The 11,818-nt window shown below is 49.2% G+C and overlaps 1 protein-coding gene across 1 annotated transcript; it reads left to right on the top strand.

Annotated features, from left to right (window-relative positions):
* Positions 1-255: 255 nt before the first annotated feature.
* On the top strand, positions 256-10,803 carry LOC104507896 (chromosome unknown open reading frame, human C14orf105). Its single transcript, XM_010149330.1, has 6 exons — positions 256-472; positions 3,909-3,985; positions 8,034-8,120; positions 8,815-8,913; positions 9,344-9,509; positions 10,562-10,803. The coding sequence occupies exons 1-6, from the start codon at positions 256-258 to the stop codon at positions 10,801-10,803; spliced, it is 888 nt and encodes a 295-aa protein (XP_010147632.1).
* The last annotated feature ends 1,015 nt before the right edge of the window (positions 10,804-11,818 follow it).

Genomic DNA, 11,818 nt, shown 5'->3' with positions numbered 1-11,818 from the left:
AAGTCACTGGTAGGTAAAAATCAAAGCTTCCCCGCAGCTTGGTGCTGGCTCCCTGAGCTGCTTCCCACCTCTCCGTCAGCAGCAGCCACCTCTCACCTCCGCGGGGGAATGGCTGGGGCCAGGTCAATGTTTAACCAAGCCGGGAGGGACGTGTGGGCACATCCGTGGGAGCCAGCCCCCGTCACGGTCCCTCCACATTTAGAGAGGACGGTGCACGAGGGATTTTTCCTCCTTTCAAAGCCACTGCTCTGCCAAATGGGCCTGAGCTCTTCCAAGGCACACCCCAAGGTGACCAAGGTGGCACCGATGCATGCCAGGGAAGACCTGCCTGCTCTCACCACCCCATACCGGCTGCCTGGAGTGCTGGGAGAGCCCAGCCTGCACCCACCGGCCACATCAGAGTGGAGAAACCCCATCTTTCACCAGCAGCTTCCACCTCTCCGGGAGACCTGGTACGGGAGAGCCTCTGCAGGTAAGGGGGTCATCACTGAACTACCCCAAAGCGGAGGACAAGGGGGCATGAGCTGGAGCCACGTGTTTGGTCTCTGCAGCATGGGGTGGGTGCAGGTCCATGCACACACCATTCTGCACGAGGAGCTTTTTCCCCATTTCCAGGACATTGTAGCTTTGGGAAAACTCATTTCCCACCTCCCCTGCCCCAGCCTGTGTTGGAAAGTGTCTCAGTCACCAAAGCCCAGATCACAGGCTCCTTGGTCCCATCAGTTGTCCCCCAGGAACAGCCCCACGCCCCAGCATCAGCCTGGCATGCAATGACACCAGCCAGCATCCGAGCAAGCCCTCGTACAGCAACCCCAAAACTCCCAGTTGCACACCCGTTCTGCCCACCCGCCGCCACTGGGCATAGTGCTGTCATTACCCAGAATCTAATTATAATTAAGCTAATGTGCTCAGCAGGTAAAACTCAGCGTTAAAATAAATTATAGCCATATCTCACACAGGGCTAATTTTCATAAGCCAAGAGGCAGAGGAAGGTAAATTGCATAGCTCTGTGTGTTTTTCTACAAGTGGCATTGTGCAGCCTCTCCCACAGCCTTTCACAGTGGGGTTTAAACTCCATCCCTCCCCAAACCCTTCCCAGAGGCCAGGAAGGTTTGCACCCAAAAGAGGATGCATAGCGCTGTACAACAAGCTGGATGGTGAAAACCTGCTTCCCCTGGCCACGTTAAGTGAGCGTAGGGAAGAAACTCCCACGAACACCGTCATGGTTTGGGACAGGACAATGCAGGAAAGAGGATCTGCAGCCTTAGCACCCTCCACCCCTCTTTTCCATTTCCAAAAATGGATTTCTGACACACTGAGCCACATTAACCACCACTGCTTCCCCAGGGGCTGGATATTACCTTCAGGATCATCCACTGGGAGACATCAGGAAATGGTGAAAGGAAATAAACCTCTGTCATGATAGCAATGGCTTTCCCAGAACCGGAGGGCCTGGGGCAAATACAGATCAGATCTGGCTGTACAACATGAGGTTTCAAGTACTTCATGACAGCAAGCACAACCCAATATTCCTTTCTGGAAAACCATCATCACTGGGCATTTAACAAGTGCATGTAAAAAATGTGTACTTTTATAAAAGACTTTAAAACATTCTCAATAAATGTCATTTTCTATTACTTTTCATTTTCAGAAATAAAAAGAGTATGCTCAAGAGTACTTGAGCGATGCATTAGCTTGAGCTACTGTCTAAATAAGCAAAGCCTTCAAGAGAATAGGTTTTATTTGGTTTATGAGGATTCATCTTGGCTTGTGTTAAATCCCGCTTCCTCCTGTGGGGAGAATCTGCTGTTACTAAAGTGCAAGGGTAAGAAATAAAAGTCATGAGAATGACCTCAATTCGGGCCCTGTGGTCCCTTGGTGGTGACAGTTTGGTGGGACGATGGTCCCTCCTTGCTGGCATCATGCCAGCGTGCCAGGGACCACCCCAGCACGGAGCAGGGCATGCCAGCGTGCCAGGGACCACCCCTGCCCCAGCACGGAGCAGGTCCGGGGAAAGTGAGCGCTTGGCTCCCAGTTCTGTGTCTGTACAGGATAAGGGCAAATCTCCAAGACACACACGTGGGTAAGATGAGAGGGAATAATTTTTTTTAAATCCCAAAACCACACACAACGCAAACCATCAAACCTCATAAGGGAGAAATAACTTCCACAAAGCCATACTCTTCACCAGAAGAGCTTTCTCCTGAGCCCCAGCCCCTTCCCTGTGCTGTGTCTCATGTTCCCAAAACTATGAGCCACCACTTTACATTTTACTTCCCCCTTAGAAGTTCCTTACACACTAATGTGTCCTGCAGATTGAGGCAAGAATTTAATCACTCCCTCATTTACTATTACAAGCTGCTATTTCAGCTTGTGTTCCCCGGCAGCTGAAGTCCACCTCCTGAGGACCCTCCTGCGCTGGAAATACTCAGTTCAGGTGCCCGTTCCTGCATGTATAGGACAGCCACAGCTTCCCTCAGCAGTTAATCATTGCTGGTGCTCTGCAGAGCCCAGCAATCATTTATCCGATGGAGTCACGGTCTCCTCCCATAACCCAACATCCTCCACTGCCTTCTCCCTCTCTCCTCCAAGAACTTTGCCTTGTCAATCTTCCATAGGCTCATTTAAAGGGACCACTGAAGTCCCCCATAAGGTGATCTCCAAATTATTTTCTTTTAATTATAACTGATAAATTTGGCATCAACTATAATGTAATTCCTGCACTTTATCCCCAATGCTCCTCCTCTGTGGCCACCTCAGGGCTCCTGCCATGTGGGAGCAGGGGCTGCTCAGCTCCACCTTGCACAACTCCACATATAAAATGGCAATTGAAAGCAGCAAGACAGTTTTTTTGGGAGAAGAGGTGGAATAGAGAAACTCTTTGGTAAAAGAAGCACTTACTGCACAGGCAAGTATTTATTTGTGGGGAGGGGGAAAAATAAAAAGCAGAGGTGCCCACCCAGGAGCACTGGTACAGAACAGACCTGAGCCCAGATCACGTTCAGGCCTCAGCAAAAGCACTGATTTAATAACTAAGAGGTGATTGCTGGCATTTAGACCATTATTTCAGGCTGATTTCCAAAAATGAGGGTCTGCAATCGTACCGCTTGTCTCACCGTAACCCACTGACTTCAGAACCCACTGGCTGGCTGTAGCTCAGCTTTGCCACGGTCAGTAAAAGCATCAGAGCTATTTCTCAGTCCCACCAAAAACGGACAACAAAGTCTCAGAGACTGAGCAGCAAGACCCAAACCTCTGCCTGTTCCTCCACTTAAAAGTGCAGGCGGCAAGAAAGCAGCAAAGGTCACAGGTTTCTTGGCCAGCTGATGGTCACAGAGCCTGTAGTGATAGGACAAGGGGTAATGGGTACAAATTGAAAACAGGGAGGTTTAGATTAGATATCAGGAAGAAATTCTTCACAGAGAGGGTGGTGAGGCCCTGGGACAGGCTGCCCAGAGAAGCTGTGGATGCCCCATCCCTGGATGTCTTCAAGGCCAGGCTGGATGAGGCTTTGAGCAACCTGGTCTAGTGCAAGGTGTCCCTGCCCATGGCAGGGGGGTTGGGACTAGATGATCTTTAAGGTCCCTTCCAACCCCAACCATTCTATGATTCTATAAGAGGACCCAGGGAGGCCACAGGAGACACAGAGGATGGTTATTGTCACATATAGGATGTATGAGGGGTTGTAGGGGGAAGTAGAAGAGGTACATAGCAGACAGAGTTGTTAGAAACCACAGGTACATTCTCACAATAGAATAATTTATACCACGTGTTACAGGGGTACGCCAAGAGAGGTGTTAGTAGGACATGGCAACCAAAAGACAGGTCAGAAAACTCTTGCTGAACACAGCCCAGCTGTTGATGATTACCCAAAAGTAACTTCATCCATTTCTTCTCTAATCTTTAAGGGTCCCTTGCTTTCAACACCATGCCGGAAAAGGGAGAAACCAGCATCATTAAACAGCACCCGCCTCGAAGACCCCAAGTAAGGCGAGTTTGAAATGCTCCCTATGAGTTGCTCTGACTGACCCGCTGACATGGGCTCTCTTGGAGGTGCGGGCACACGTTGCAGCACCACAGCGAGGGAAACAAGTATCCTACAGCAATGCAAGTCGGAGGTCATACCTGTAGATGATCATCCCTAGATGAGCCGGTTTGGTACCTGGCCCAGGTTTGGTACTTGGGACAGAGCAGGTACGCTGACCGCAGAGCAGTTATTTTTGGTTTGTTAGCACTGGGGTGAGAAATTCATCTTCTAAGAACAGCCAAAGAGGGGTCAGTGTAGGAAGGACCTGCTTTTACCCTCCTGCCTGACTGCATGGGTCATGCCTTGCTGGTCAGCCCTCATGTGCCGCAGACACAGCCAGCAAAGACACGTTTCCCAGCGTTGGCCCACGAGGCCATCTCTCCTGTAATGACCCGCTTTCCTTTGTGGTCTGTGGGTACCCGCAGCCAAACCTTAGTGCTCCCACGGGGCTAACGTGGCCAAGACAGAGCCCTTTGCCGAAGGGATCCAACTTGCATCACGTGGGGCTGGTTTTGGCTCTTCAGGCCAAATATCCCATCAAGGTCTGGCATCAGCTTGGGGGCAGAGAGGCAGGTAAAGCAGACAGATGTTCTTTGCAAAAAGGGATGGTGAGAGTACGGGGCAATTATTTTAGGTTTCAAGAATAGCTACGCATGCTGCATGCCTACACGTACCTGCACCTTCTCCTCTCAATAGCATGGTATATACATGTGCGCACACACCTGTAGATCTAGATACTAAAAAGAAAAAATAAAGCCTCCCCAGACAAACATAAAACACTCTTGTTCACTCCTCCCTGGCCTCTTTCATTTCTCCTTCCTGCACCCCCCAGATCCCTTCCCCTCCAAGCTCTGAAACTCATGATTCTACCTGACCAGGCAAGCAGTTTACACGCCTCCCCAGACAAACATAAAACACTTGTTCACTCCTCTCTGGCTTCTTTCATTTCTCCTTCCTGCACCTCCCAGATCCCTTCCCCTCAAAGCTCTGAAACTCATGATTGTACCTGACCAGGCAATCAGTTTACACACACACGAGTTACCACAACATAACTAAAGCTCCAGAAATATCTTTATATCCACATAATTTACAGCAGAGGAGGAAAGGAAACACAGCTAGTGTACCACACTGCACAAGGGTTACAGTTGCTATTTCATTATTTTAAAAAAAGGGGCAAGAAGCCCTCCACAGGCATTTTCTGTACTGATATTTTTCTGCACTGATTTTTTTTTTTACAATACAAAACCTGAGTGAAGCTCAGGCCTTGCAGAAGCCCCATCAAGTGCTCACAGAGTTAAACTGGAGTTGCCTTACCAGGGCTGTACAACTCTTGCCATAAATCAGGTTATTTAAAACACAAACCCAGAGAAGCACGCTGCTTTCTCTGCTCTACTTGCATTTTCATCGCGTCTCCACACCTTCCCAAACCAGCCGGCAATGCCTTTTAACTTCCCATCTCTTACCTGCTCACTGCTGAGGATGAAAAGCTGCCGGTGTTTGAGTGAGGCTGAGCTCTCCCTCCTTCCCTACGTGCCCACAGCGGGTCAGGGAAGGATACTGGGGACACCAGGCTCAGCCCCACTCTGGATACCCCAGAACTGCAGCTCCCTAACTTTGCTCCTCAGATCTTTCTCTTTCAGAGCTTGGGGCTTTTGGCTGTGCTGCTTCTTCTCCTGCTTGGCCCAAGTCTGGGGGCTCCAAGTCTGAGAGCAAGCAGAGCCCAAAGGAATAAAATAAAGCAGGGAAATGGGACAACTTGAACAGACCCATCCAAGCATGCGTACAGCAAGATGTCCTGCTTGGGGAAGTGCTTGGCTTCTGGAAATACATCCCCACCTTCCCTCTATGCTCTCACTTAGCCAGGACTTTCAATTAGCAATTAAGAACCAATGTTGTACCTGCTGTTGAGACCCCTCTAAGAGAGCCCAGCTGCACAGGGCACATCAGCAGCCTGATTAGAAGGCTGGAGGGAGTCCTCAGCAGTTGGTGGTTGGGGATAAACAGAGGAAAACACACGTCTTGGCTGTTTAACCCATGAAAGTGGTGTGTTTGCCCTGACTGGCCATGTGCTTCTCTGTAGTGCTCCTGTACGTGCTGGGTCATCCCAGCACTGGGTGCAGCCTGGACCAGCTACCACTGGTCATCTTCCTTCCCAGCCACCTCTATAACCCCCTGCAATTAAAACACTTGGGTGAATATCCAGCCTCTCTGCTGCTCTGAGTCTCTCCTGTTCCTCTCTGATGGCATCTCCCTTCTCCCAAAATTTGGTGAAGCAGAGATGCTTTGCTCAAGCCTTCCTTGCTGCAATTAAGGTTTTTTTACTATAATAAAGAACAGAGAAACCAGCAGACAGGGTCAGTGGAAACCCAGGCTGTGGCTCTGGCCAAGACTGGTGGCTTCAGGGAGCATGGGTAGCTACCAGCCATTGAATAACCCATCCCTGGATTCAGTGGGTGGATGAGGCAGCAGCACCCGGAATGAAGGCAGCTACGCCTGGTCAACTGTCGCGTGGAGGCACAGCCTCATTTAGAAATCTCCTCGCAGCGTGTAGTTTTCAGTCACTGACCTTATTTCCATTACAGCTGTATTTGTGTACTATTAAAACACTGATAATACTCACTGCAGGACAACACCACGGTTAATCCTACCCCGTGTTTCTGCCGTGGCTGCTAGGGGGTGTAAACAGCACCAGCAAAAGCCCTTTTCCCTGTGGGAATATCGCCAAAGACAGCGGAGCAGGATGATGTGGCCTTCTCAAGGACTTTTAGAGGATGTTGGTCAGAGAGTACTTCCAGAGAAAAATCCTGTGAGGTTCACAGAGATGAAAGAAAAGAATCGATTTTCCAGCTTTCAATGCAACTTTAGCCGAAAGCCTGAAACTTGGCTTCCCCAAGTTCCCCAAATACCTTCTGGTGTGGCCAGATGACCCGTTAGCTGCCGCAGGTTATTTGCCTTCAGCCCCGGCGCTGGCTGCCTTGGTGGCATCTGGGAGTGATGCACAACCCGCACTGCAGCTTGTGGTGTCACATGCTGCCATCTAGTGCGGATTTTTAAAGCTTCATACTCAGTTTTGTGGGATTTTTTGATGCTGAAAGATGTCAGCTTGGTGTTTCGGGGCTGACGGGGAATGCCTCCTTTCCATGTTGCTGTTGGCTTTTATTCTCCCGCGTCCTGCTTACGGGATGCTTCAAAATCACGGCTCAGGCTCTGGCAGCAGCTCGGTGCAGACAGCCAGAGTCATGTCACCAGTCAGAGCACACTCTAGTTCATATTTAAGGGGTTAATGATGTCTCACCTAAAGTGTAAGTCAGGTCTCACTGATGAAGTCCTTGGTGATGCTCCCCTTAATTTTTACTGCAGCTGTACTGAGCTCCCAGCCTAGAAGGGGACATAAGGAATATCAAGCTATGAAATGACCTAGTATCATCTAGTAGCTTGGCACAGTTTAAGGGGACAACTCAGTTCCTTAAGATAAAAATCCATGCTCAGAGCAGTCTGTAAAGCAAGTCTGCCCACTTCCATTAGCCACCTGGAAAAGCCCTTTGAACCAAGCACAGTCCTGCAGAGAGAAATCCTACTCAGGCACACATAAAAGAAATCGGTGGGACAGAGGGAACATCGGTCTGGGTCTCAGGTAACTGGGATGATGATGGTTTAGCTTCAACATGAAGCAATCTGGGCTGAGGTTTGTCTTCATTCTGGACTTGGCTGGAGCCTTGGGCACTATTGAGGCTCAAAGAGAAATACCTACAGGTTAGAAACCAATTTGAAACTGGGGTTTTGCCACTTTGATTCCAGCGCAGGAGATTCCACCAGTTTGTCCACTCCCAAAGGACCACAAGAAATGTTCATCCCCCTGAGTATCTGCTAGAGATGCCAATCTCTTTCCGGTATCCCAAGTAGCTGGACCAGAATTGGAGCTGGAAAAATGTCAGGGTAGTTTATATCAGGTTTTCTGATTGTGTGGAATGAGGAACACTGATTATTATAAATATTGGACTTGCAGAGGCTTGAACCTGCTGTCCCTCTGCAAGGAATCACTCCTGCAAAGCCCTGGAGTCAGCAAGAAGTGGCTTCAAGCCCAAAAACGAAGGTAAGAGCCCCGGGCATGGGTTGTTGCTGGCTGCAGGCTCCTTTCCCTCATGGTTTGGGCTCCTCAAAGAGTCAAAGTGCACAAGTTGGTGTTTTACACTGGCCGGGCTCCAATCCCTAGGCTGAGCCCAGGAACCAGCTGAAACACTGGTGTGTGGGTGCCAGCGTATAAAATAAGGTTTTCAGTCTCCATCACGGCAGTTCCCTGGATGAGGCGGAGCTGCTGAGCCACGACCTTAAATGGTTTTGGGTGAAAAGGTTTGGGGACCACATTTTTAAACAGCTGAGCAACCTGAACACCCATCACTTGCAGTCGGCGGGGAGAGGGTTGCAAGCGCTGTGTGCCGTCAACATCCCCCGCAGCCCCAAATGTGCAAGAGTGGTTCCTCCGGTCGGATCACGAGATTATCTTGGACAGCCAACTCAAAGTGGTAACACCTCAGGGGGCAGAATTATGTATACATTGTTCTAATGAAGATTTTTTCTTTTCCACCGTGCCCCAGAGCTGTTAGATAAACTGCAAGCGCAGTGGAAATCCGTGATATAGCTCTGCGAGTTGGCTGCGCAGGGAGATGCTCACTGCCTTTATCTGGGGAGTGCTCGAGGGGCTGGGCGTGGATTTGGGAGCTGGTGGCTGTTCCTTTCTTTTTCAGAAAACACAGGTGTATTTATTTACATTTTTAACCACCTCGTAGGCTCTGGAGAAGAGGGGGCAAAGCCTGAGACACCTCCCTGGCAGGCGGCAGCACTTGCACAAGCTGCAGATGCTGGACTTGACCCGCAAGCGCCGAGAGGTAACACCGAGATGGATTTGGGGAGAAGCTGGGGCTTCCCCTCTCAGATGGGGATGTGCCCATCCCTAGTGTCTCTCCAATGGACCAAGAGGCTTAAAGCCCATTGCTGGGATGACCAAATGAAGCTTTCCTGGTGGTTTAGACAGAGGCGAGGTGGGGAGCATCCCCACAGTCCCCATGATCAGTAATTATTTCTGATTTTTGCAACGCTTTGCCCTCATTTGGCTGTTGCCCATGGAGAAACCAAACAAATCCTTGCCTGAGCCATGTTCTGTCACGTACCCAGTTTGGCAAATACCATTTGCCCTGGTTAAAATACTTGGCTGCGTAATTATTTTCAGCGCCAACCCCCTAACGATATGCCGCATCGAGCTGTTACAACGTGTTCGCTCCTCTGCTGCTCATGCTGATGATTCGTTTGCAAACCCAGGCAGAGGAGAAGCGAAATCTCCACAGGGAGGCAAAAATCAATAAACAAAAAATCAAGGAATTCAGCCCGGAGAAAGCCCTTGACACTCTCCAGAGAGGCAACAGCACCGAAAGCCGAGACCTCGTCCCTGCTGAGCACAATCAGCGTTTTCATGGAGACGACCGTGGTAAGTAGAATAATTTCCCAAGGAGATGTAAAACTCACCAGCCTCTTAAATGCCATCAGAGAAGTTTCCCTACGGAAGCTGCTTCCACTGCTCCATCTGCTGTTGTGACACGGTGCAAGTCCATAAGACTGGTGAGGAGCAGGCTGGGAGATGTATTCCTAAGGCAAAGCACTGGGATGCCTCAGGACAGAACACAGCGCTCTGGGCTGCTTCTCTGACAGCATCCAAAGAGACCTGAGGAGATGTGAATAAAGAGCCATGGACTATCCATAGGGGCACAAACCCCAAGTCCTCAGGGCCAGGTCCCTGCAGGAGCAGGTTCCCACTGGCGGGAGGGTCTTAAGTTGTCCCACGTGTCCCCTGCACAGCAAACTAAGCGTGAGGAACAGAGGGTGTCCCTGGGGTCCCACGTCCTTGGAGAGTCAAGTGGTCCATGAGGCAAAAGACTAAAAATCCAGACTGTGTCCCCTCCCAGCTTCTTGTAGAGAAGAATCTGAGAACAAAGACGCAGTATCAGAAACGAAAAAAATCCTTGTATAAACATTCCTTAGCAGCAACTAAAACCATTAATCAATATGCTTCCCAGCACAAATCGGAAACACAGCCTCATAGTAACTACGGTGAGGAGAATTAACCCTATCCCAACTAAAACCAGCACAAGTACGCACGTGACAAGCTTCGGCGCAGGCTGAAAATGCATTGTTAAGGGTAAAAATGCTTAAATCAGTGAAAAACTTGTCTTCCAGTGAACTTTCATCAGGAGAAAGGGGAACAGACTTGGCTGCTCCTACTCCCTCATGCTTCTTCACCTCAGCTCTCTTCTGCTTGGGAATAAAACCATACAGCCTCTTGCCAGACTCTAAGTTCACCAAATTTAATCCTGAGGGTATTACTCCACACCCTGCCCAGTCCCGAGCATGGTTTCTGGTCTTACAGGGATCTCTCAGGATCTTCTTTAGATGCCTCCAGCTGCCCGTAGCCGCTTCCAGCTCAACTCCAGGCACCTGGGAAGGCAGCTCCGCAAAATGACGATTTTATTTTTCCTCCCCAAGGAAACACATGGAGTGGAGGACTCTCCAGGCAGCACGATGGAGCCAAACTCTCTCCGGGCAGGAACAGGAAGGTTGACCTGTGGTTCTGCGGGAAGCCACGGACGAGGGATCTGTTCTGGGACACCTCCAGCTCTGAGGAGTGGGAAAGGGAAGAGGAGAAGGTTTACCGCAAACCTACGCTTGTGAGAACCAAGACGGAGAGAGTTGCACTCTTTGATGACTTCTTTGATGGGGATTTTTAGTCTCATGGCTTGGGGCCAGAGGGATGCGCTGAAGAAACAAGCCACAGCTCTGGTAGGGCTGAACCCCATGGACGGCGTGAGGCCGGAGGCACGATGTTTGCAGAAAGTGGCATTTTTGGGAGAATGGGCCAGTGGAAAGGACAGCTGGAAATTAGGAGAGGCTGAATCAAAATACCTGGGGAAAAAATGGCCTGGACTGACCAACAATCAAGTGGAGGTAGAGGGAGGAGACTGGCAAGAAAAAAAAACAAACCAACAAACAAAAAAAACAACAGCAGAACCTGGAAAACGTTCTGGGTTAACCCCAAATATTAAGTTCCAACTGAAATGAAATGTTTCACTTGCCTTTGGGTTACTCAACTTACCTGTTTAACTTGTTTTTAACCTTTCGTCCTTTTCTAAACCAGGGGGGAAAAAAAAAACCAAAACCAAAAAAACCCCACCAATTCAAAATGCAAGGTAAAATGATCCATTTTTACCTTTCACTTTTCTTTAAAATAAATATTCTGACATTTCTAAAATTTCTTTGTGAATTATATTTTTTAATGATTTCCTCTCCTCCCCTACCTCGGACACATGCACTTTCCTCAGTGCTCGCCTCCCATTTTAAGGAAAATTTTCTGAATAAGCTGACTTCCGTTCACTTGTTTTCTCTGTTCAAGGCTCAGCACCGCAGAGTGAGTGGTGGAAACAGAGGGATCTCCAGCATCTCCTGCAGACACATACCCAGGTGGTGCTGGCCAAGGCTGCTGCATCCACTGAGAATTTGAACAAGCTGCCCTGTTGCAACCTGACATTTCCAAATATATTAAAAATATGGTTATATGAAGGGTACCAGATCTATCAGAGAGATCCATGCAGTTTCCATCTCTCCTAAACTGTATTTTTTTCATAAAATTATCTGATTTTCCTTATAAAATCACTTGTTATCTGAAGGAGAACTTCACCCAGTTCTCCTGACTCCTATCTGATTGTCCTTCTAGGTCCATGACAACAGGAAAGGTGCATAATCTTT

The sequence above is a fragment of the Eurypyga helias genome, unplaced genomic scaffold, assembly GCF_000690775.1.
Source record: "Eurypyga helias isolate BGI_N326 unplaced genomic scaffold, ASM69077v1 scaffold15033, whole genome shotgun sequence".
NCBI lineage: Eukaryota > Metazoa > Chordata > Aves > Eurypygiformes > Eurypygidae > Eurypyga > Eurypyga helias.
Note: the sequence above shows the minus strand (reverse complement) of the source record. Positions and strands in the feature narration are given on the sequence as shown.

What these genes read in the sequence shown, in the direction of transcription:
- LOC104507896 (XM_010149330.1), top strand. Translation starts at nt 256, where the DNA reads ATGGGCCTGAGCTCTTCCAAGGCACACCCCAAGGTGACCAAGGTGGCA. An exon ending in GTACGGGAGAGCCTCTGCAG is followed by an intron (nt 473 to 3,908) that starts GTAAGGGGGTCA and finishes CTAATCTTTAAG; the next exon opens with GGTCCCTTGCTTTCAACACC. An exon ending in ACCCGCCTCGAAGACCCCAA is followed by an intron (nt 3,986 to 8,033) that starts GTAAGGCGAGTT and finishes TTGGACTTGCAG; the next exon opens with AGGCTTGAACCTGCTGTCCC.